Raw genomic sequence first — 26109 nt, 5'->3', positions numbered from 1 at the left:
TGACTTCAATGCCCATCATCCCCTTTGGGGCTCTCCTGCATCCTGTCTAAGAGGCTCACTCTTGGCGGATGTCTTCAAACATCTCAATCTTGTCTGCCTCAATACTAGCGCCCCGACTTTCCTCTCGGACTCTACTCATACCTACTCCCACTTGGACCTCTCGATCTGTTCTACCACTCTTGCCCGACGGTTCGAGTGGTATGTCCTTTCTGACACCTATTCGAGCGACCACTTCCCCTGTGTCGTTCGTCTCCTGCATCACACCCCATCCCCACGTCCTTCGAGCTGGAACAAACTGAAAGCTGACTGGGGACTTTACTCCTCCCTGGCGACCTTTCTGGACCACGATTTTCCCAGTTGTGACAGTCAGGTCGAATACCTCACGGCTGTTATCATCAATGCTGCCGAACGTTCCATTCCTCGTACTACTACTTCTTCTTCTTCACATCGCGTTTCCATCCCCTGGTGGAACGAGGCTTGTAGGGACGCTATCTGTGTTCGACGATGTGCTTTACGCACCTTTCGCCGCCATCCTACGTTGGCGAATTGTATTGAATACAAACGACTCCGAGCACAATGCCGTAGAGTCATCAAAGACAGCAAAAAACTTGTTGGGCCTCTTTCACCAGCTCCTTTAACAGTTTTACTCCCTCTTCCGTCGTTTGGGGTAGCCTGCGCCGGCTGTCGGGCATTAAGGCCCACTCCTCGGTACCTGGCCTGACCTCCGGTAATGAGGTCGTTGTTGATCCTGTGGCTGTCTTCAACGCCTTTGGCCGCTTTTTCGCGGAGGTCTCAAGCTCCGCCCATTACCATCCTGCCTTCCTTCCCAGGAAAGAGGCAGAAGAGGCTCGGCGACCTTCCTTCCACTCGCTGAATCTGGAAACTTATAATGCCCCCTTTACTATGCGGGAACTCGAACGTGCGCTTGCACTGTCCCGGTCGTCTGCTCCGGGGCCAGATGCCATTCACGTTCAGATGCTGGCACACCTTTCTCCGGCGGGCAAAAGCTTCCTTCTTCGTACCTACTATCGCGTCTGGACCGAAGGTCAAGTCCCCATGCGTTGGCGTGACGCCGTTGTTGTTCCTGTACCCAAACCCGGGAAGGATAGACACCTTCCTTCTAGTTACCGCCCCATTTCTCTTACAAGCTGTGTCTGTAAGGTGATGGAGCGCATGGTTAATGCTCGGTTAGTCTGGATTCTTGAATCTCGACGACTACTTACTAATGTCCAATGCGGCTTTCGTCGCCGCCGCTCCGCTGTTGACCACCTTGTGACCTTGTCGACCTTCATCATGAAAAACTTTTTGCGAAGGCGCCAAACGGTAGCCGTGTTCTTCGACTTGGAGAAGGCTTATGATACCTGTTGGAGAGGAGGTATCCTCCGCACTATGCACAGGTGGGGCCTACGCGGTCGCCTGCCCCTTTTTATTGATTCCTTTTTAACGGATCGCAAGTTTAGGGTACGTGTGGGTTCCGTATTGTCCGACATCTTCCTCCAGGAGAACGGAGTGCCTCAGGGCTCCGTCTTGAGCATAGCCCTTTTTGCCATCGCGATCAATCCAATTATGGATTGCATTCCACCTAATGCCTCAGGCTCTCTCTTTGTCGATGACTTCGCGATCTACTGCAGTGCCCAGCGAACATGCCTCCTGGAGCGCTGCCTTCAGCGTTGTCTAGACAGCCTCTACTCATGGAGCGTGGCAAATGGCTTCCGGTTCTCTGAAGAGAAGACGGTTTGTATCAACTTCTGGCGATATAAAGCGTTCCTTCCGCCATCCTTACATCTCGGTCCCGTTGTTCTCCCATTCGTGGACACAACTAAGTTTCTAGGCCTCACGTTGGACAGGAAACTGTGTTGGTCTCCCCATGTCTCTTATTTGGCGGCCCGTTGTACACGTTCCCTTAATGTCCTAAGAGTTCTTAGCGGTTCATCTTGGGGAGCGGATCGCACTGTCCTGCTTCGCTTGTATCGGTCCATAGTCCGATCGAAGCTGGACTATGGGAGCTTCGTCTACTCGTCCGCTCGGCCATCCCTCTTACGCCGGCTCAACTCCATCCACCATCGGGGGATACGTCTTGCGACCGGAGCCTTCTACACTAGTCCTGTCGAGAGTCTTTATGCTGAAGCTGCCGAGTTACCATTGCCCTACCGGCGCGACGTACTGCTGTGTCGGTATGCCTGCCGGCTGTTGTCTATGCCCGACCACCCCTCTTACAAGTCCTTCTTTGCCGATTCTCTCGACCGTCAGTACGGGTTGTATGTGTCTGCCCTGCTGCCCCCTGGAGTCCGCTTCCGTCGCCTGCTTTGACAATTGGATTTTGCCCTCCCTACCACCTTCAGAGAGGGTGAGAGCCCGACACCACCTTGGCTCCAGGCTCCGGTTCATATTTATCTCGACCTCAGCTCACTCCCGAAGGACGGTACTCCGGCTGCAGTGTATTGCTCACGGTTTGTCGAATTTCGTGCTCGACTTGCCGGTCACACCTTTATTTACACCGATGGCTCCAAAACTGACGATGGTGTCGGCTGTGCCTTTGTCGTCGGGGCCGCCACCTTTAAATACCGGCTCCTCGACCAATGTTCCAGCTTTACGGCCGAGCTTTTTGCTCTCCATCAGGCCGTTCAGTATGCCCGCCGCTACCGCCATTCATCGTATGCACTCTGATTCACTCAGTGCTCTTCAGAGCCTTGGAGCTCCCTATCCGGTCCATCCCTTGGTGCAAGGGATCCAGCAGTCCCTCCATTCTTTCGCTGATGATGGCTCTCCTGTCAGCTTTCTGTGGGTTCCCGGACATGTAGGAGTGCCTGGGAATGAGGCTGCTGATGCTGCAGCCAAGGCTGCAGTCCTCCTGCCTCGGCCAGCCTCCCATTGTGTCCCGTCATCTGATGTTAGTGGGGTTGTTCGTAAGAGGCTTGTGTCGTTGTGGTGGGATACTTGGTCATCCCTTCAAGGGAACAAGCTCCGTGCAGTAAAACTGTTCCCAACTGCTTGGACAACCTCCTCCCGACCATCTCGGCGAGAAGAGGTCCTTCTGATGAGGTTGCGGATTGGGCATTGCCGCTTTAGCCACCGCTACCTGCTCTCCGGTGACCCAGCCCCGCAGTGCCCTTGTGGCCAAGCATTAACAGTGTGCCATGTTTTATTGTCGTGTCCCCGCTTTAGTAAATCTCGTGTTGTCCTGTCCCTGCCATCTACTTTACCGGATATTTTAGCTGATGACCCTCGAGCAGCTGCTCGTGTTCTTCATTTTATAACTTTGACTGGCTTGTCCTAAGACATCTCTTTTACTTATTTTATCTGCATCTTTGTAAGGACTTTCTGGTGTCCCCCCCACCCCCCACCCCTTGAGTTTTACTAGATTCTATGTGCTCTAACAATTGTGACTGGGTGCTAATGTCCTCAGTAGTTGAGCGCCCTTAAACCCCAACAAAAAAAAGAGTACCCCCACACTCGTTCCCATTTTCGTTCCAGGGCACCCACTCTTTTCGTGTGCATGGAGCTCCAAGCAATGAAAATACACCATCCTTTTGTGTGCTGCTATCCCTTTCCGTAACTATTTTTTCATTTGAGACAAAATGTCCCCCCCGTGCATTATTTCTGATAATATTCATGATTTATTTCATCAAATAATCTCCTTTCTACATAACCCACCCACCTACAGGACAAATAAGAGTTTAGTATGTGCTTTTGTGCACTGGTATCTACAAACTGCAGTCCCTTCTAAATGGATGCAGAAAGTAGACTGTGAAGCCAACAGTTACACTTTGGAACAAATGACAATGACAATGAGAAGCTCTTGTCCTGGTGTGACTCATTATGCTACTTTCAGGCTATTAGCCATCACTAACATGTGGAAAAAAGTTTTTGAACTTTGCCAGTTTAGTGCTACCATGATGTTTGTATGATGACTGATGCACATCAGTATATCAGGAATGAGTTAACTTACTGAGGAAGCATGCAAGAGGGAATTACTAGATGTAAGAATACTTGGTACTGACTTACAAAGCAAGGAGAGCTTCTAATTCTGAAGGCTTAGGATAGGAATTGCTAAACTTCTACTACCCTTAATAACTTGAAAATGGACACAGAAACCACTGCCAAACTTTGTGGAAAGAGTCTTCTCTCTTTATGCAGACTGGTCTGTCCACACTAAGTTCACTCATGATTTTCTTTATGGGAGAACACACCCAAGTTCAGTGTATTCCTCTCCTCACATTGGCTCATATACTGACAAACTATTCTACCCTGGCTGGCCTGAGGAGAGATGGATGCATACTGATGTACAATGAAACAGCTGTTGGGCAGGTCCTGAGATTCATAGTGGATTTCTCCATGAAATTTGATGATCCTCTCAGCTTCATGACAGAGTTTGTCAAGAATCTGAAGGCAGAGGATATTACCACAATAACAGCCCTAGATGCTTCCAGCTGCATCACAACCTCATGCTGATCTACGATGCAGTTACTTATAACCTATTAAGCATGCAGCCCCTTTAGCTGTGACAGGTCTTGTCTGTCTTCTTCTCCCACTGCAGATCTAAATGATGATACTATTTTCCCTGCATTCCTCTAACTTCATAGTTGTGGTGCAGTGGGTATTGTGGGGTGGGACACACCTACCATAATAAGTCGACATGGGTTTGCTGGCTGGGTCTTCCCCTGCACAGCAAATACCAATCAACAGTACTCCAATTTAAAAAAAAAAAATCACTTTTGTTTAAGTAAACTTTAATAAAGACAGCAGTTTAAATATCAGGATGTTCACACCTACTTGATATTGGTTAATTAATGAATTACAGTTATTTTATGATGAATGTACTCCCTGCAACTTGTCCCAACATGTCCCATGTAGAGAGTTTCATGCTGCTTGATGTTTAATGGTAGATTTGACCACTGTTTTCTTCTATGGTTTCCATTCTAGCTGTCCTCTGGAAGTCAGTCAACCTGTTGCCCATTCTCTATGGGCAATGATTTCTCAGGTGGCGTGTCAGGCCTATAGCCTTTGGTTTGGGCACCACTTGAAACAGAGTCCTCAACAATAGAGTACTTGAAACGCTCATTCCCTTCTGTTCTAAGAAAAAAATTAACCTAGCAAAATTTTCCAGTGTTGTAGTAATTCTTCCTCTCTAGGCTTCATTGTTACAGAATTCCAAAGGAAAATGATGTACCACAGAAGATACTAAATCCAGCAGTGGAATACAATAAAAATGTTTTTAGTGCCAAGTTACTACTGTTCGTAATATTCCACAGATGCTGCCAATGTTGTTTTGAATTGCTTTTTCAGTGTATTTACTTTTACTTCAACCAATGGAATCTATACACACATGCTCAGCAGTACCTCCATGAATGGCATTAACTGCTAAAAGAAGTAATTTTTTCAACATTTGTCACATTAGAAAATTTTATTTCAGGTGGAAATTACCTTTACACTTGAAAATACTGGAAATCACTGTTAACAAATGAACCATATGATACCCCATATTATTATTATAGAATGTGCCCTGCTGGTTGAAGTGAGTTAAGCCATCAACCCATCTACCGCTCTACTCCAGATATTTGTATAGATTTCTTTGCTGCTCTCTCATAATCCACATTTCCCGAGAGAAAGTATGTTTTACAATATGTTTTCTTTCCTAGACACGTGTTGTATTTTCTATTTCTCCACTTTTGCTTCCATTTCAACTTTACAGTATTTTCCTTGTTGTGGGTGCCAGTGCACTGCTAGTCCTTTGGCTGCCCCATTCCAGTCACGCCCCTGCTCACGATAGTGATTTGCCTGGATGAAATGCAAAGAAGCCTTAAAAAATGTCCAGAGCAGCTGCTCTAGCAGCTTCCATAGCACATGCTTGAGTGTGCCAACAATAGAGCATCCATCCATTATGGTAACTCTATCTAGCTGTAGTGTTACATTTTAACTTTAAGCCTTCAGTTTTGATGTTTAGTTTCCCTTGAAGTGATGTAGTACCTGAATTTCGCATATCACAAAATATAAAATTACATTGCAATTTGATTTTGAGAAAATTGTTGATTGGTTTCTTAGGAGTTTTAACTTCAGTCACAGTATTCTCTATAACTGTTGTCCATCGTTCAGGCATAAGCACCACTTTCATTTGTGATATCTTTGGGGGTTCAGCTGCCTATTCACTTCAACACAGTTTCTTTAGTTACTGGATATGGCATTTTGGAACTGTTGGAACTGTCATAGCCATGTGCTATTCCTTCATGCCCACTCAAAATTCCTCCCCTTTGTATTAGTATAAATACCTTTTAAGCTGTCATAGTGCTTTTTCCATTATGATACCATCGACTGCCTCATCCTCCATTTTACTTACATCTCCACTATTGAATGTGTAAATTTGACTTGGGTTACTGTGCAGTAGCTTAAAAACATTAACAGGATTAACTGGCTTTCATCTACCCATTCACTACCAAATACAACAGCAACCTCACTTACACTGTGTTCAGTTGCAATGCAGTGAGGGCGAACACTGATGCTAGGCACCACCTGCATGTTTTTAAGAGTGGATACCATCAATACTAAATTTTAAGTATGTTTACCATCAGTTATAGCTGTTTGAACTTGGAGTAGTCTCCTTATCAGTAGTGAGCTGTCAGCTGTCATCACAATGCTCTGCTGACAGTTTGCGCCCCCTTCATGCTCATATTACACTGTAAAAGGTAAACTGCTCTGAGCAACTTACTTCTCTAGTGTTATTACACTACCATAAAACTTGGCATTCTAGTTGATTTGGAAAGGATACTGAATAGTTAATTGTCTGTGCAGCAGAATTTAATGTAATGCTGATGGTGAGCATTGTTTGATCACAGACAGACAAAAATGATGGGGAGTTCAGTATACTCACCAAAATTTGCTTCATGCGATATAGGACAGAGATGACAGAACAGTCAGAGAATGGAAAAAATTTCAATTTGTTTTCATGACAGAAATCTCTCATATTTTTCTTGGTCTGTAGTGTGGAATATAGGGTAAGGATGACCTGGAAACATCAAAATCCACCAATGAATGCACAGTCAACAAGAGACAGTTGATTGCGATCCACACTTGGAAGTCACTGGGGTTATACAATTTGATGTCCTGTCAGCTGTGTGCACCCCCCCCCCCTTCCACTCCTCACTCTCCCCCTCCCTCCCCATCCCTCCCCATCCCCCTCCATCCCCCTGAGCTCAGTTATTGAGGAGCACTGGGGAAACATTACTGCCATGATCTGATGGTGATGCGGCTAGAGGACACCCGAGGTACTTCACAGTGGGGGCAGAGGTGTTGTAAGTGTTGGTTGAAACAGTGTCAGTGATAGGGGGGATCAGCTGTATATAGGGTTGACTCCCTCGGCACTACAGAGGTAATAATCGTGAATGTGTCGTGAGGGGCCTATTGGAGGTGTCAGTCATCAGTGTGTAAACTCCCCCATGAGGCTGACCACTCTTTTGAGCATTCATGCTTGGCTAACACAGGGCACCATCCTTTGGACACCTTTTCCTTATGTGCTGCCTCTCTCTCCTCCTGCTATTCTTTCTTCCCCTCCCTTGGGGACCACAAACGTGATATTTTTGGGATTATGCTCTGAATTTTTAAGTAGCATGACTTAAGAGCATGCCCTCAGCAGTTCTTTCCTTTCCTGTTTCCTGTAATTCCTCGCTCGCTTACTTGCGCCCCCCCCCCCCCCCCCCACTCTCTCTCTCTCTCTCTCTCTCTCTCTCTCTCTCTCTCTCTCTCTCTCTCTCTCTCTCTCTCTCTCTCTCTCTCTCTCTCTCTCCCTCCCCCCCCCCTCCCTCCCAACAGGCCATAAAGGACATAAGGAATACTTCCATAGAAACTCAAAGGCAAATATTCTTCTCCATTGCCGACTCGAAGATCCCCTTCGGTGGTGTCATGACGTGATAGCCTTATCCTGCCAACCTCCATTTTTGCCGGTGTGTGCGACCAACCATTTTCACGCCCTGGAGTCTGCAGACTGACTGAGGGAGAATGCTGATACCTCTGCAGGTCTAATGGAGCAGCATCCTCCAACCTTTGAACCTTGTAGAAATGGGTCTTCAAAGGCTGGCTCTTGGGAGCTTCTGAGGTGATACACGTTCATTTTCTACTTTCTTTTTGTCTCCATCATGACTATCCTCCAATGGAATGCTCATAATGTTGGATCCAAAAAGGAGGAATTCAGACTGCTCTCAGAATCAGTGTGTTCACTTGTTCTCTGCCTCCAGAAAACAAATTGTGTCCTTATGGCTTCTTTGACCTCTTGCATTTCTGTTTGGCATATTTTGACCTTCCCCAAGGATGGAACTTAATCTGATGGAGGAGTCACACTGCTCATCCAGGATGATCATTTTCAAACCATCTCACTGAACATGTGGCTGCAAACTGTTCTGGTCAGCATTTTCCTTCCTCATTTCACCTCTTCTCTTTGTACCACCTAAATCACACCAGGGCAGACTTCCTTCACATTATTGGGCAGCTACCTCACCCATTTCTGCTACTCTGTGACTTTAATGCTTTAATGCTTATGCCCTCTTGGCCGATCGTCTTAATCAACTCAACCTCTTCTGACTTAGAACTGGAGCATCCACATTCCTTTCAGACTCCTTGCACACAAAGTCCCATTTGGACCGAACCTTCCGCACTGCCAAACTTGCCCATTATCTTGAGTAGTCTATTCTCTCTGACACTCAAGCAACCATTTCCCGTGTGCTATCCAATTGCTGACTCCTACCCCACCCATGTGCAAAAGCCAATTTGCAGCTTTCTGAGGCTCACTGGAGGCTTTAATCCTCCTTGGCGACCTCTGATGAACATCTTCTACCCAGTTGTGCTGACCAGGTAGAATACCTTACAAACTTTATCCTTACACCACAGAACATTCAATTCCTTGTGCTTCACCTTTGCCATGCCATGTCCCAATCCCTTGGTGGACTGAGGCATACTACAATGCAATTTGTGCGTGGAAATGTGCTCTCTCATTCTTTGAGATAGCAAAGCAGCTAGCTGCCTTTCAATTATTATATATTTTAACACTTCCACTCCCTCTTCAGTCATGTAGGCCATCCTCAGATGGCTCTCTTGGAACAACGTCTTTTCCACTATTTCCAGTGTGACCGTAGCATATGATATCATCATGGACCCTTTTACTATCGTCTGTACCTTGGGCTGCTATTTTGTAGAGCAGCGCCTTCCTCCAACAGAAACAAGTGGAGGAGCCTCAGGTGATAACCTTCTCCTATAAGAATCATGAATACTACAATACTGCTGTTAATTTGCAGGAGCTATATCATTCTTTCACTTCATCCTGACCTTTCATGCCAGGGCCAGATCAAGTTAACATTCGGATGTTGCAGAACCTTTCTCTTGTGGACAAGCACTTTCTCATTCATACGAACAATCCCATCTGGCAGATGGCACATTTCCCAGTCACTGGCGTGAAGCCACTGTCACACTCATACGTAAGCCCAATAAGGGCAAACACCTTCCTTCAAGCTACCTCCACCTCTCTCCCACTAGCTGTGTTTGCAAGATGTTGGGAAGTTTGATTCATGCCCAGCTGGTGTGGTGGCTAGTCTCACAATTTACTAACCACTACACAAAGTGGATTTAGAGTCCACTGTTCTGCATTTCATCATCTCGTGACTTCAACCAATGTTGTAGACAATTTTTGTGGAACTGCAAGACTGTGGAAGTGGGTTTTGATTTGGAGAAAGCCTACAACACATGCTGGGTACTGGAATCATCTATACACTCTATACGTGGAGCTTAGAGGGCGACCTACCCCAATTCCTTCAGGAATTTCTTAAATACAGATTTTTAGAGTATGTGTGGGTTCTTCCTTGTCAGACAGCTTAATCAGGAAAGCAGTGTGCCTCAGAGTTCAGTCCTGAGTGTTGTCGTCCTTGCTATCACCATGAACCCTACTATGGTTTGTCTCCTGCTTTGCATCTCTGGCACCACTTTTCATGATTTTTGCAACCTATTGCAGTTCTCAGTCATCTTGTCTCCTTGGTTGGCATTTTCAGCATTATCTCAATTCTTTTTACTTGTGGAGCATTGACAATGGCTTTTGCTTTTCCACTGATAAAACCATTCGTATCAATTTTTGGCAGTTCATTGGGTTTCTTCCAGTTTTCACATCTTTGACCTGCTGCTCTTCTGTTTGCTGAAAATGCAAAATTTTTGGGGCTCATGCTTGACAGAAAACTTTCTTAGTCCTCTAAAGTGTGTTACCTGGCTGCCTTCTGTACCCAGTCACTTAATGTCATGTGTGTGATCAGTGATATACTTTATGGGGAGTGGCTCAGACCACCCTCATCTGTTATTACCAATCCCTTGTCTGTCTGAAACTAGAATGTGGGTGTTCCATTTATTCCTCTGCATGTCTTTCAATTTTATGCCATCTAAATACACTCCACCATTGCAACATCCATTTGAACGCTGGTGCGTTATACACTAGCCTGTTTGGGAGTCTTTATACAGAAGCAGCCTAACTAATGCTGTCATACACTCCTGTTCATCACTCTTGATTGAGCCACTGTGACACTGTGATGTTTGTCAATCCCTGGTTACATTGGTCTGGTCTGAAACAATGTTGCTGACACTACTGCCAAAGCTGCAATCCAAACCCCCCCCCCCCCCCCCCCCAGTTCCTTCATTGTTTCCAATGATCTCTGTGTTGCCATCGGTCAGCAGGTAGTGTCCCTTTGGCATTACCACTGTTCTTCCTTTAATGGGAACAAGCTCCAGGGAATAAAAACCTCTCTCAACTGCTTGGCCAACCTCCTCCTCGACCCTCTCACAGTGAAGGGATCATTTTAGGTAGGGTGTATATTAACCACTGTCATTTTAACCGTATCATTTGTTAAGTGGTGATCCCTTACCATTTTGTGTTAATTGTCACCATTTTCTGACAAAATGGCTATTTTTTAACCACTTACAGTCCAATTTTTTTCCATGTGAGTTACTGGCCATTTTAACAAATGATGTGCAGGTCATCAACTGTGTTTTACTTCTTATCCACCATAGAAATATGGACATTTCATCTTCGGTTCAGGACATGCCTCCTCTCTACAGTTTATTTTATGGATCTTTTTCCAGGAGGAAGTAGTTATTTTTAGCTGTTTTTGCATCTGTCAGTTGGGATTAGTGTGTACCCATTTTTAACACCTCCTTTGTCTTTGTTCTAAGGTCCTGGCATGGGTGCATTTGACCTTAGTAGATTTTGTGCCACAGAACAAAACAATTAGTATTAAGAACATCCTTGATGAATCTGCTAAAAACAAATCCATTTTAAATCTGAAGAACCTTACAGATGTGCAACTCTTCACAACTTTGACTGGGCTGCCTTTATGGGTGCTGACAAGAAATCTACTATTGGGTTCTGTAGAAGTCAAGTAGGGTTTTTCCATGTATAAGGAACTATTGAGCTCAAAATGTCTGCGACTTGGCGTGTAAAAACATTGAAATGACAGAAGCCTTTAAATGGGGTAAACAAATTTAATGTAGCTGATAAAAATCAAATGAAAGTGATTTCATCAGCAGCTTTTGGTATGTATGCTTAGAAACTTCTTGTCCCTTTGTGGCCATAATTTGTCACTAAAAATACTCTATTTATTATAACATTTTGTAGGAAAGAATAAAGAGAAGATACATATAAGACACAATTTGCTGTATGACATACTTGATTATTTTAAAAAACAGTTGATCAAATCCTATAAAATACTTGATGTATTCCATCATAGAGTTAAAATTCGGTAAATTGGAATACATTTTGCAATAAACATTTATTTATCATTCTTTCACCTTTTAACAACAGACAGTATTGCTGAACTGTGAAGAATTCTGTTCATAGCAGTTCCTCTTGACCCATGCACTGATGAAAAGTTTGTTGTTACGTCAACATAGTACTGTAAGTGATGGTTGAATGGCATTAGATTGTTAGCTGTCTGCCTCCTGCCCACACCATTACTAATTCACAGCAAAACCATGCAGATTGATGCTTATCAATCCTATTCCCTCATCACTTGTACTTGCACCAATACAATTCATTTTAATGCGGAATATTGTGTTTATAATGAATCATTTAAGATTGATTTACTGCCACAAACCATTAATTACTGCACAAGTACTTTTGGTGTGTGTAGTTTCTTAAGCTTGGATACATGCATTTAATGGTGTCATTTTTTGTCAACTGGGACTCAAAATTTCAAATTATATTTCAAAAAATATTGACGAGTGGGAGCCTGCTGTGACATACGGAGATTTGGATGGGAGAGCTGGTGTGGAGAGCTGCATCAATCCAATGTTCTGACTGAAGACAACAAGAACATTATTTTTGTTTTGAGTTGCTGTGCACTGAAAGGCAGGAAGTGCTATCATATGAAATCAGTATCATTGACAGGGTCTAGGTCTTGTTTTCCTGTCAGATCACACATTGTCAGTTTCTTCCTTTACTCCTCCATTTGGTCTCCTATCTATTTCCTGGGGTTTGGTTCTGCTCAGAAATCATGATAACTTTGTAGTGCGTTTCAGAATTCATCACTGGTATTGAGTGCATTTTTAATGATGATGCTAGTATTTTATTTTTATAAAGTGATTCAACCTAGCTGAAGAGTACAGTGTTGTGCTGTCACCTCCCTAACTGCCAAAGTGGGAGGGAGTGCTATTTTTTTTAAAGGCTATTGTCAGTGTGGCTAGTGTGTGATGATGAACACTATGAACTGCAACACACCTTCCAACAGCAGGTAAAACTTCATCTTTTATGCAAGTCATTGGTGCTTAAGCTAAAAGAAAGTGTGCTAAATTGCCATGTGAAATACATACCTAAATGCCAAGCCTCATACAGATGAATTTTGTTGCACCAAAGGATGAAATCGCCACCTGCTGCTCCAGTGTAAGGTCTGAGGATGACACCATTGTGCTTTCTTAACTGTGGAGTTTCAATGGAGTGATTAAAACACAATAGGATAGAAGAGGTCATATCAAGGAACTGGATAAGGAGTTCATTGTGGCTTTCGACATTGGAATACAGTGTTGCAGATGCACCTAAAATTATGTAGCATGTCCACAAGAAGTTGTACTAACCAAGTGAGAATAGTGTTATGTTCTACTGTGCTTTAATTACTTCACTGAAATGCCACACTTACATTTTAATGCTGAATAGTGGAACAACATAGGTGAAAAGAAACGTCTGTTTTGGGAAAAACCACGACACACACATTGGATGTGTGAGCATGCATTAATCATAGATGTTTTAGTTTCTTGCCAAATAGTACCACATCTATGATTTTGGAATCTTGTGGTAGTAATGATTTGCTGCATACTATCGTTTCTTCAGTGGCTTATTTCTGTAGTCCCTGTCATGTCTTTCAAACAAAAATTATACACAAATTTTGAGCTTTACAGCTAAATGATTTTGAAAGGTGGTAGCACAGAAGCAGACTAGTACTTAAAATCATGTTTATTCAGGTTTAGACTATAGAGTGGAGGTATTTTCCATGGTAGTATACTTTAACTGATAACGTTCCAGCTGCCAATTAACTTTCATTGTAGTCCATTTGGTAAAAGACATCCTGATGCCACTTGACAGAGTTGCTATTTGTTTCATGTGTGTGTCCTCTCACAGCACCAAACAGAATCCTCCTCTCAAACACAGTTACCTGCTGTAGCTGTGTATTGTAAGCAGATGGCATTGACTGGATTCCTCCGCTCTAGTAGCAATATAAGCATTTGTGACTGTTGCTTCCTGTTTTCCTGAGTTATTTCTGTTTGTGATCCCCTATAATTTCTGAGAGACTGTCCAGTTCTGCATGGTCCAATTGAATGATATTCAAAGATGAAATATTTGTTTTATAGCTTGGTGCAATAGAAACTGAATAAAATCAATGCTTGGTTCAGCCTACTAAAGTGTGTGTTAAAATAAAGATTGAGGAGCTAGAGTGAGTGTTGAAAGTAATGGTTGTCAGCCACAAATAGTGTGGGAGAGGTCATTGTATCACATTTTGTACTGCTTCTAACTGGTGGTAATAGTAGTTGCTCCTTCTAGAATATACAGTATCGTAACCCAGTCTAACATAAGTGGAATATTAATGAGCACTTACTACAGATATTTATTTGCTCGTATTTGCAGTTACATCAGTCATCAACCTTGGGTGCATTGTGCTTCGTGTGTGGGAAAGCTGCTGTATCTAATGCATCACCACTGTCATCGCGGACAGAGACACGAAAAATTAAACTATATAAGTGTCTCCAGCTTCTTGCAGAAGATATATTAGACATAGAGATAAATCACGATGGAGTAGTCTGCAATGACTGCTGCTGCATAATTAACATAATTGATGAGTACGAAAGCAAAATAAAGAAGTTCAGGAAAAAAATTCTGCAGCAACTGCTCCATCGTGATGAAGTCTTTCATCACCATGTGGATGATGTCACACACTCCGCAGGTGAGTAACATTATCTGATATTTAGTGTATATGATCATTTTGTTTGATGTTACTTGCTAACATGAAGTCTTGAAACAAATTTTCTGAGAGCTCAGGGCAACACGGGGAATGTGGGGAGGATATGGTGTGATCATTCTAGTGGAGAGCTGTTTATGGTTATTGTAATGAACTTTCCATGTTCTAGTTTGAGAGGGAAACTTCTAATGCTCTCTTTCCTGTTTCGTATTTTATTTTGCTATGGCAGGGGTTCCAAAACTACCACTCTGATAAAGCACTCTGAGAATTCCACTACATTGACGGAGCACCTAGCTTATTTTGAAAGCTAATAAATGTAAAAGAGTCAGAACCTTATTTTATTCAATGATTTCTTTGGTTTTAAATTAGAGCTTGTAACCCTCTCACAATTTTCCGGGAAGCCACTTGTAACACTCAAGCGTCATACGCAATATGTCATTAAAACTTATACTATGGTAAGTTGACGGGCTTCACCTTATAAGAAAGGATTTTGGTATATATGTTGACCGCGTGTACCTGAATGGAGGCAAAATCAGACTTTCACCTACTCAGTAACAACCATGATACGTCAAGCAAGTCTGAAGTGTAACTACTCGTTAGGACTGACAAAAAACTACACTGCAGATGCTACCAAATTATTAATAATACAGTCGCCAGCCTAATTAGGCATTAACTGAGTTTCATCCCACTACAAGTTGAAGTACGTTCATACCAAACAACACGTAACAACACTGCATAATATGGTAAATTATAGAACCAGAAAATCTACTGAAATAATAATTCCACTTTCTGTACTAATATGAACAAGCCATAAATACACAACAATACACTATAATGTTAACTACAAACTTTGTACTGTCTACTGATCTGATTAAAATCGGGCATAGGTTACCCTAGAATTAGCACCTTCAAAACACACGTACAATGTCAATTTTGAAAAAGGTAAAACACTAATAAATTTTGGTTTTATATTGACTTTAACTTTGCTGGTCAAATCAGTTCAGTACACTTCATAATTCAAATGAATAGAAAAGAGAAAAGGGGGGGGGGGGACCCTGAAACTGTTATGATCACTGTATTGAAACTATTAACTATTGAAAGCATTAAGCACTCAAGATTTCCAATATATGAGTTACTACTCTTTTTGTCTTATTACCTGCTCATTTAACTACCATTATTTTTGTCTCAAATTAATTAAACTTCATTACTAAACCAATTTGAACATTATCTTCCAATTTTGTCATACCTATTTTATTTGCTTATATATTCTTTAACAACAAAGTTCTTTAAACATCGTTCTAACATAGATAGGTCTGCTGGTAATTATTATTAACATAAACTTTAAATCTTCATCTCGGGACACTCGGATTGCACAACATGTGGAAAGGACCCTGTCTAGGTTAGTGATGAGGATAATTAAATGATAGGACAGTTCTGGTAAAAGTTAAGTTGTTATTGAACAGTCAGGAACAAAAGTAACACCGGTCCACATGAATACAGTACTAAAAGATTCAACCTGTTCGTATCGATGTGGCGGTTGGCAGACGGCGAGATGGCGAGGCGCAGAGCACACATACAGTCACAGCTATGGCTCTTGATGTATCGGCACTTTACTTCTTCATAGCGTCGCAATGCTTTCCCTTTAGTGCCTATGGAATATTGCCATGCTGTATAGGCGTCTGAAACAGCACATCAGAGGCTCAATGAAATCACGTTTTCCAGGAGAGCCTCCTCGATCCAGAACGTGTTGCTCAGATCAAAGCCCAACTCCGACTACTACTGCTGAGCCCGTTATGCCGTGCCGCGCCCGTGTGCATTTTTCCCATGCTTGCCTGCCATCCACCTTTTACCGCTCCCCTACAGACAGGGTATTCACCAAAGGTTTTGCATTCTACATATCCTAATACATTGCCTACGTATGTACCAGGCGCACAATTACAACTTTAACATCTTCCAACAGTTTCAACATTTCTTACATTTCAATTTTGTTATAATATTGCTTGCAATTTGACATAAACATTAATATTTACACCGAAAATTGTTTACAGTTTCTTTAACATAATGACATGACAAGAAAAGATATGTACTTTGTACAATATGTGATCCAAAGGATGAATAAATAAATAAATAAATAAATAAATAAATAAGAATTCAGAACATCGATTACACTAATTTATCGAAAATCAGAAGAAAAAATTATTATATGTACAGTTGTTGTTGTTACAAGCTAACACAGAAATCGGAACAAGGCAAAAAAACCTTTTGTGATGATCCAAAGGTTTTATTATTTTGGGACGTGTGTGGAGACTGTGAGAAAATTATGAAATATGTCCAGTGAATCAGTGTGCCTTACCTCTGATACTCACAATATTTATTGCCATCTTCCTAACATCCAGAAATTTAGTTCTAAAGAAAACCCTATTCACGAGAGATGACATGCAGCATGACATCCAAAATACTGATTTCTCTATCATGTGCAACTAGATCTATTAATCATTGGTGTAATTCATTGAAATCTTCACCAGAAATGACTTTACAACACATGGTAACACATTTCCCTGTTACACTATTGTTTATTACTGCTGGTATCACTGAAAGAGCTGTGTCAGTGTCAGTTTTACAGCAAATGTGTCACTTTAAATCAGTTGTTCCTGTCTGGAAACACAATATTGGAAAGCAGCATGTGTACTTAGTAAACTTCATGTTCTCATACACAACCTATCGAAATTTATTCCATACTTCACTGTTTGGATCCACCATATTTACTTCTTCAATGTGTATGCATTGGTTTAAGTCTTACTTCTCACTGCATTGGCTTTCTCATGCTACAGGATTATTCATGCACAAAGCAGAAAACAGTACTGGAGATAATCAGGGACTGTAGACACATTTAACACGTTTGGAGTTAAAACTATTTAGGGCTGACAAAAGAAATTTGACTTTTACTGGAATAATGGATAGAAACAACACAATCGTGACACATGAACATTTGTGCCACACCAGGATGCAAACAGAAATTTTTCATTTTATGCCATTTGTTGCCTTGACTGCTTGGGTTATCAGTGTGTGTTCCCTATTAATTTCCATATTCTGGGAACTGCAGGCTAGTGTATCCAGTATTTTACTCTTCCTTGCTTCTAGATCTACTGTATTTGTGAGGGACACAAGACATTAGAGTCCATCTGCATGAGAGGCTGGTATGCTGTCAGGCACATATATTTATATAGGTGTGGCACCCATTCCTTCAGAATAGATAGGCTGAAACTATCAAATCTCACATTTTGTACTCGCTTACTCGGTTGGGCGGGACTCCAACCCATGTGTGATTCATCTGTGAACTGCAGTTTCCTTCTCATGTTGTACTTTCCTATGGCTGAAGTCAGGTGTCTTGTGGTGAAACTATTTAGTACAATGTGGTATTACCTTCCACGTCTTATCTTCCGTACATCTTCCCAAAATGTATTAAAAGTACCTTAAAATTTGGATTGTGTGTCATTGCTACACCACATTTTTAATAACTTTCCATATTACTTTTGACTTAACAAATAATTTAATTCTTTCATCTTTACATTTATGAACTACACTAAAACACCACCTTCATTCATTCAGTATAAAAGGGAGACAATGATTTCCAATTTTCCCCTTCCGTATCTCACAATAACTGTCCTTTGGAAGCCCATGCATCTGTAGCACAGTGTGGTGACCCACAGAATACCTATTTCTACAGCTGGGCAGGTACTTTCTCATGAAAGCTGCTGCAATAGCTATCCTGTGCTGAAGGTTAATATTGGCCCCTGACATAAATCGCCACACATAAAATAGAAATAAAACTAATGAACAACATCTGCACATTTATGTTCGACATGTTCTATTAGGTTGCTATTTACATGATGTATAAGTAATTCCTTTTTTGAAAATGTCATTCATTGTTAACAATGCATAGGTATGTGCATCACTCCTGGAGTGATATGTATATGCACAGTCCAGAAAAGTTGTATCCCAATGGACTCACTTTGTCTTTTTTCTTTTTTTATTACACAAATGGCATGATACTGATTACTGTTTCTTACTAATGGCATCAGACATTAGTTACAGGGCCAGTATACCATTGTGTGTTTTAAAATATGTGTATACCTGTCATTGCAACCATTTAGGAATAGTAGGAGCAGCATGTCAGTAAAGCAATACATAAAGTTCTTAAAAGATGTTTCCCTTTGTACAACCGTAGGCACAGCTGAACCACAGCAGCTTCCCACACAAGAGGCTGGAAGCGATACTGAGGCTGGGGCCAGGACAGCTACAGATGTACTCAGTGAGTAACAGAAATAGCCCACAGTGGGAGGCTTGTGTTCCTACTCTATACACCAGTGAATGAAATGTATCTGGACACTTATTAGTGGACATTAAGACTGTGTGTGTCCACCCTTCCCCTTTATGATGGCTTGAACTCCTCTGGGGGCACTTTCAGTGAGATGTCTTAATCTGTTAGAAGGAATGGCAGCGCATTCTTCCTCTAGGGCTGAAACCAGAGAAAGTACAGATGTTTGGTGCTGGATTGAGAGTGAAGTCATCTTTCTAACTCATCCCACAGGTGTTCCATTTGATTCAGGGTGGCATATGGGGCAGGAAAGGTCACTTTAGGAGTGCCACATCCACAAACCATTGCATCACAATGCTGCTACATGACAAGTGGCATTTTTGAAACAATTCAAGCAATCATTGCCTCTGCATTGTTCCTCTGCTGTATATAGTACACAATACTGCCAAATATGTACTTGTTCTTCTACATTTGACATTTCCTAAAGTGCGATAAGGAGAGAACAAATTAATAAGGAGAAATTGCATGCTGTAATATTGCCTTCCTGCACTTCATTGTTGGCATGAAAGATGACACGTAATGTTCACATTGGATTCAACAAACCCAAATTCTTCCATTGGATTACTGTGGGGTATTGTCTCCAAAAGTCCACTGTCCTGTGGTCATTGCTCTTTACACTACCTGGAGAATGGCTTAATGTTGAGAACAGAAATGTGTGATTTTCAGAAGCTGCTCAGCCATTGTGACTAGTTTCTTGTAACTCCCTGTGCACAGACCTTTTCTTATGGGACTGCTAGTAGCATATCAAAACTAAGTGACCACAGCAGCTATATTTTACCACCACCCACCACAATGTTAGATACCCCCTGTCCAGCAGCACATTAGGCCTGCCCAGACTTCATTTATCTTTTAATAATTTTTTTCATAATGTGGGGCCACACTCATAATATATTTCCTTATATTGCCATTAGACTGTTGTTTATTTGCAGTGTTACATTTACACTTACACGAACATGATTTTGTCTTCAAAGTGCCATTATCAAGTGTTTCAAGTGTTATACAGTGCCTAAGGTGGCATACTCTCATATTTCAAATACACTATTAGATACATTGTCTAAGGGTCTATATTTCTGGTAAAACCTTCCGCTTTGTTTCATCTGTGACTATACCATCTTGACTTAATGACAGTTGGTCAACTGTCATTCAGTCAAGATGGTATACTCAGTGATGAAACAAAGCAGGTAGGCTTTACCAAAAATATCAACCCTTAGACAATGTATCTAATAGTGTGTTTTAAATACAAGAGTATGCCATATTGGTCACTGTATAAAACTTAACACTTGATAATGGCAGTTTGAAGCCGAAATCATGATCATGTAAGTGTAAATGTAACACTGCAAATAAACAAGAGTCTAATGGCAGTACTGGCTTTAAAGTCATTTAGCTTTGTTTTTTACTTAATATTCCCTCTTCACTGTCACATCCATGACTGTTGACTTGGGCAAATTCAGGAGGGTTGAAATGCCTCCCTGTTTTAATTATTCAGGTGACATCCAAAGACAAATCCATGTTAAATGTGCTGAGCTCTCCTGACTGACCAAGTCTGCCATTACTGCTCCTTAACTGATAAAGCAGTACCACCTGGCACCTTCTGTAATGGGAGGTCCACCTCTTCAGAAATATAGTGGTCAATTCTGCCCTAAATAAGTGTCCAGGTACTTTGATCAGATAGTGTTTGGTAATTCTTATTTGTGATATCTGTAACCCCTTAGTCATCTGGCCACACTAAAATGAATTAGAATTGACAAATTACAATATGTTTTATTGCAATAATGTTCATTAATATTGAGAAGTTCAATCTGGAGCAAGTAGATACTGACTTACAAAATTGAAAGTTTGTGTGGATAGCAGTGGAGAAATGAAAGCAGAGAATTACCTAGAGAGACAGGGAAACAAAATGATCAGGGAACAGACTGGAGTAGGAGACTTCGTGGGAAGGAAGTGGTGTGGCATGCATTTGGGGAATGGGCTGCAGATGGGGTGAGAGAATTACATCCTATAATAGTGAAGAGGAGAAAAACTGTGGTGATAATCTGACTAAATGGGGAGTGGACATGCGTATAGCTTGTGACTGGAATACCAGGAGAAGTCTGGAGGGAGGCTTTGTCCAACAGTGGGGCTCCAGTGATGATGCTAGTAGAAAAAATTAGGAAGATTTGAATTTCAAAATTGAACATCTATGTGCAACCCAGTAAGGTAGTAACTGAAATGAAATATTGGGGTGTGAATCTGGTTTATAACTGGCCCTAGCTGTTAAGTGAAATACTACCATATGAAGTGCTTGTTACTAACATTTTTCAGAGGCTCCCTCAACCATATTGTGATCAGTCAGATGTAAGCATCCCATCAACACATTTGTTTCAGTGTCCTTAGGACTATAGGAATGTCCCATTTCTGTGGGGAAATGTTTTTGCTTTGTTGGTACAGTAGTGTGTACAGTATGTTTCATAGAAAGAGCTTCCAGTCTTTCGCTTTGGTTTCTGTAAGTGACAGTCTGTGAAGATACACATTATCTGTTACATTATTTGCTATCTATATAGTGTTAAACTTATATATATTCATTGATAACATTTTCTTGAAGAGAACAGGTGTCCATCTCTCTTAATCAGAAGGTTAAGAGAAATAAACATTTTCATCATTTCTTCACATTCAAAACTACATTCCTATACTTATAATAGCGACCACAGCTAATTCTGATCATCATTCATTGGACAACATGTCTGGTATTGCAGTAATAGGCTATACAAACCAACCTTGCTAATTAATCCATGTATCTGCTTATGAGAACCATATAAAAATCCCAACTGTAAATGGGGTTAGCACACAAAAACGTAGATGTATGGTTTCCCATGTACTATTTTTCTTACTTACTGTGAGATGGGGCACTGGAGACAGTTGTATTATCTTTATTTTGTCTTGGGTGTCCTGATAGCTTTTTGGAGTCTTCAGTTGCTACAGTCCTTCTTGGAGGTATCTGTTGTCATTCTTCGTTGGAGGGGGAGGGGGGGGGGAGTGTTATAAAGAAGCCTCTCAGCAGAAAATAAGGTTTCTGTGATCTATGTTAAGATAAGAGAGCTAATCACCTCTGAAATCAAGGTGCTGGGAGTAAATAGTGTAATGGAAACAGCTGTAGCATAGCACACAGGACAAATGGGTTGACATTGAAATGAATGGCTGATAAGTAACCAGAGGTTATGTACATACTGTATCAGTTCTTGTTCCCTTCTTTTATTTCAGGTGACACTCCATCTGAACATAAATGTTTCAGAATATGACTTCCACTACAGTTTGTTCCTAGACCAATCTGTTCATCTTTGTGCCTCACATCTCTACAGGGAGACCAGCAGAAAACTTGCTTATGCCATCTGCAACCGATTCTCCTGGCCACATGTCCAAAGTATTGTGGGTGATGAATGCACAAAAGAAATGTGCTCAAGGAGCAATGAGTGGCAGCCCTTCATTGCAACATGGAAGGTACATAATGTTGAGCAAGTTAAACAGTTTCCTAGCGAAGGCAACATAAAAATTGCCCTGATGTGCTTTGAGTGTCACCAACACAGTGAACCTGCTTGAAGGTGCAAATTGAGCACTGGCAGCTGCACTTGGGGTGTCCTAGATTAAAATGATATGTGCTGCACTCAGAGGAATAGTTGTGACTGGACCAACAGCAAAATATAGGGAACTGTCATCTCAATGAATTAGATGGCAGTGCCATCCAGGAGGCACAGACCTTAAACAAAACTACAGGAATCAGGCAAGGACATGATTAAGGAAAACTGTTGCGTGGCTCAAGGCAGCTTGATCTGGTGAGGCTACGCTTGTGGCAAAATTTCCAGTATCAGGGAAGAGGAGTGACAGTGAAAGACAACTGAGGATGCAGAATCGGTGCCCTGGAGAAGAGGCTGGCACTCAGGAGATGACAAAGATTGGAGATGACCAGGGTCAAATGGCAATGACCTGAGGCTGGGTGATGGCATGCTGTGAAGGTGCCTGTTGGAGAAGAAACCCATTGTGTTACAGATGCTACAGTGAAACTCAGAATATTTGGGTGGGGAAGGAAGTAGTGACCCCAAGGATGGGTGCAGAGCAGCAGCAATGGGTGGGAAGCTTGAGGGAATGAAGGGCCACTTGTTTGGAGGAGACAAGAAGTGGACAGTATTGATAAATGTGGATGGATATTTGCCACCATTGTACTGACCCCTGCAGGTCTGGGGGTTAGAATAGCCCCAATGTATTCCTGCCTGTCATAAGAGGCAACTAAAAGGAGTCCCACATGTTTTGGCCTCATGTGTTGGTCCCTTTTAGGGTTTGAACATTTTTCAAAATTTTCCCAAAGAGTGAGCCAATTGGGGAAGGGCGCCTTAAAAGATGCATAGTGTCCATCGTGCACTGAGACATTTAGCCCACTTCATCGTGGAATTGCAGTCCCACTCATTCCCAATCTCTTGGGCAAGGGCACCTTCCTGGGTGTGTTTCCCTCCATCCAGTATGCAGTGTCCTTTTCAGCACTGATGACGACCATAGACTCACTTGCACCTCATATCCAGCATGGTAGCCAGTCTGTTGTTGTGGGCCACCATGTAGCCTGTTGGTTGTAGCCCCCTGACCCCACACAGTTCACTCTGCTCATGCCTTTGCCATTAACGCCCCACGTATGCCAAGGAATAGTTCCCTGTCACCTTGGGCCATCAGGACTCATGGCAGTGGCATTGTGACAGGTGTCCCTTGCTGCGGCTAGGTGGCAAACAAGGGGATGGGCATTGGAGTGGGTGGCATCAGGGCGGATGACGTGCCATGAAGTGTAGTAAGTCTTTAAGCAGTCGAGGTCTAATTTCAATGTGTAGAAGTATGACCCCAAATCGTTCCCCTCCCTGGACACACCATGGGAGGAATGCCAGGCTAAGGATGGCAGCAAAGCTTATTCCCCCCAGTACCTTGTATGTACAATACTTTATGGGGAATTTTCCATGTCAATGAAGCCTCAGTTTTCTGTGGAGAGTTAGACAAGTTTGGGGAGGTGGAGGGTTTATCCAAAATGTGCTCTGGGTCTGTCTTGAGAAAAACAGCATCCTCCGTCCAGTCATGGGCATTATTTACTTGCAACACCATTTGGGGATGTTTGTTACCATCACGCCACATAACAGCTTAAATATGGTCAAGGGTATTATACTCCACAGGGACCTTCATTTGCAGTCTGACGATGAGATGCACGCCAATTTAGAGCAACAAGGTGTTCATTTCACCTGGCGCATTCACCGGTGTCAAAGGGATAATCAGGTTGCCACCGGTGGCTTCATCTTGGCCTTCGAGAGTCGAGGTGATGGTCTACCACTGTGATGTCAAGCCATATATCCCTCCCCCGATGTGGTGCTTTAAGTGCTGGAAGCTTGGCCATATGTCTTCCTGCTGTACTTCCAGCATCACATGTTGAGATTGTGGATGTGCATCACATCCCAGTACACCTTGTGTCCAGCCTCCCATCTGCATCAACTGTGGAGAGCAGCATTCACCTTGCTCCCCAGCCTGCAGGATTTTGCAGAAAGAGAGGAAAATAATGGAATGCAAGACCCTTAACTGACCAACCTACACTGAGGCTGTGCATATGACATTGACTTAAGCTGCTGCTATGACAACAGTTTTAGCACCTTCTGTTCTGCTGTGTACAGTTACCTCTGAGCCGTCAGACTTCACCTGCCTCCTTGATGGTGGTGGGCACTTCCCTCCCTGTTGCTCCTGCACCACCTACTTTGGGAGCAACACCACCACTGCCCCAACCTCCCCCCTCCCCCTCCCTCCCCAACCATTAAAGACATGAGTCCCCCACTTCTCAGCTGGAGAAGCAAAGTCTTCGTTGGTTCCTCTTGCTAGTAAGGGGTCACTTGGGTCACTCTCTTCCCAGTTTCCTACCAGTGGCAAAGCAGACACCCGCCAGTGGATGAAGCAATGACAGGTAGCTGGTTGTAGGGCATCACAGTCCTCTGTCCATGAGATTGACTCAGTGAAGCCCTCAGAGCTAGAGAAACCAAAGGAGCAGTGAGAGAGCCAAAAAGTGGTAGTCCTCCAAGAACTCGAACCTTGCGGTGGCACCCATACCTCTACTCCATAAAAGCTCTGTGTCTGAGGATGGTTGAGAATCTGGTGTCCCCTGAGAACCTAGATCTCTCTAGGTCCTCAGACACAATGGATATTGATTGCACAGGTACTTGGTGGCAGCCAGTGACGCTGTGGTGTAGCCTGCCTCACTGAGTGTTTCATGCCTTCCCTGCCTCATACATCGTCATATTCCAGTGGAATTGTGGTGCTTATTTCCACCACCTGGCTTAGCTGTGGCAATTGTTAAGCTTCACACCTGCTTTCAGCATTGCCCTCCAGGAAACCTGGTTCCCAGCGATGTGGAACCCTGCCTCTGTGGCAATAGGGGATATTACAAGCACCGTAACAAATATACTGTCTGGAGTTTGTCTATGTCCTGGATTCGGTATGTAGTGAACCTGTGCCCCTTCACACTCTTAAAGCTGTGGCTGTTAGGATAAGGACACTGCAGGAAATAACTGTCTGCAACGTATATCTCCTTCCAGATGGTGCAGTAGCCCTAAATATTTTAGTTGTACTCATTGATAAACTCTGTAAACTTTTCCTACTTTTGGAGATGTTAATGCCTATAACCCATTTTGGGATGCCACTATGCCTACTGGCAGAAACAGAGGTCGAAAATGTACTGTCCAAGCTCGACCTCTGCCTCCTAAATATTGGGGCCCCCACACATTTCAGCGTGGCTCATGGTACTTACTTGGCCCTTGATTTATCAATTTTGCAGCCCAGGACTTCTTCCATCTGTCCACTGGAGAGCCGATGGTGACTTGGGGTTGTAGTGACCACCCTCCCATCTTCCTTTCACTACCCCAGCACCCTGACAACAGATGACTACCCAGATGGGTTTTAAACAAGGCATCCTCGAAACTTTGACTTCTGCTGTCACCACTGAATCTCCCCCACATGGTACCATAGATTTGTTAGTTGAGCTGGTTACCAGAACAATCGTTTCTGTGGCAAAAAACGCGATTCCTTGTTCCTGAGGGTGCCCCGGCGGAAGGCTGTACCTTGGTGGTCGCTGAAAGTAGCTGAGGGCATTCAATAGTGCAGGTGGGCTCTACAGCGACATAAACAGCACCCTTCTTTCGAGCACCCAACCGCATTTAATTGGCTCCATGCCAGCATTCATCAGCTTATAAAAAGACGAAAACAGGAGCATTGGGAGATGTATGTCTT

The 26109-nt window shown here is 42.8% G+C and overlaps 1 protein-coding gene across 1 annotated transcript in view; it reads right to left on the bottom strand.

Annotated features, from left to right (window-relative positions):
- Positions 1 to 26109, bottom strand: part of LOC126195793 (apical junction molecule-like) — a 147178-nt gene that overhangs the window by 104465 nt on the left and 16604 nt on the right. Inside the window, exon 3 of the mRNA XM_049934428.1 lies at positions 4218 to 4383. Within this exon, the coding sequence (XP_049790385.1) occupies positions 4218 to 4383 (166 nt within the window). The remainder of the gene's footprint in view (positions 1 to 4217; positions 4384 to 26109) is intronic.

The sequence above is a fragment of the Schistocerca nitens genome, chromosome 7 (genome assembly GCF_023898315.1).
Source record: "Schistocerca nitens isolate TAMUIC-IGC-003100 chromosome 7, iqSchNite1.1, whole genome shotgun sequence".
Taxonomy (NCBI): Eukaryota; Metazoa; Arthropoda; class Insecta; order Orthoptera; family Acrididae; genus Schistocerca; species Schistocerca nitens.
This window is presented reverse-complemented; position numbering and strand designations above follow the sequence as displayed.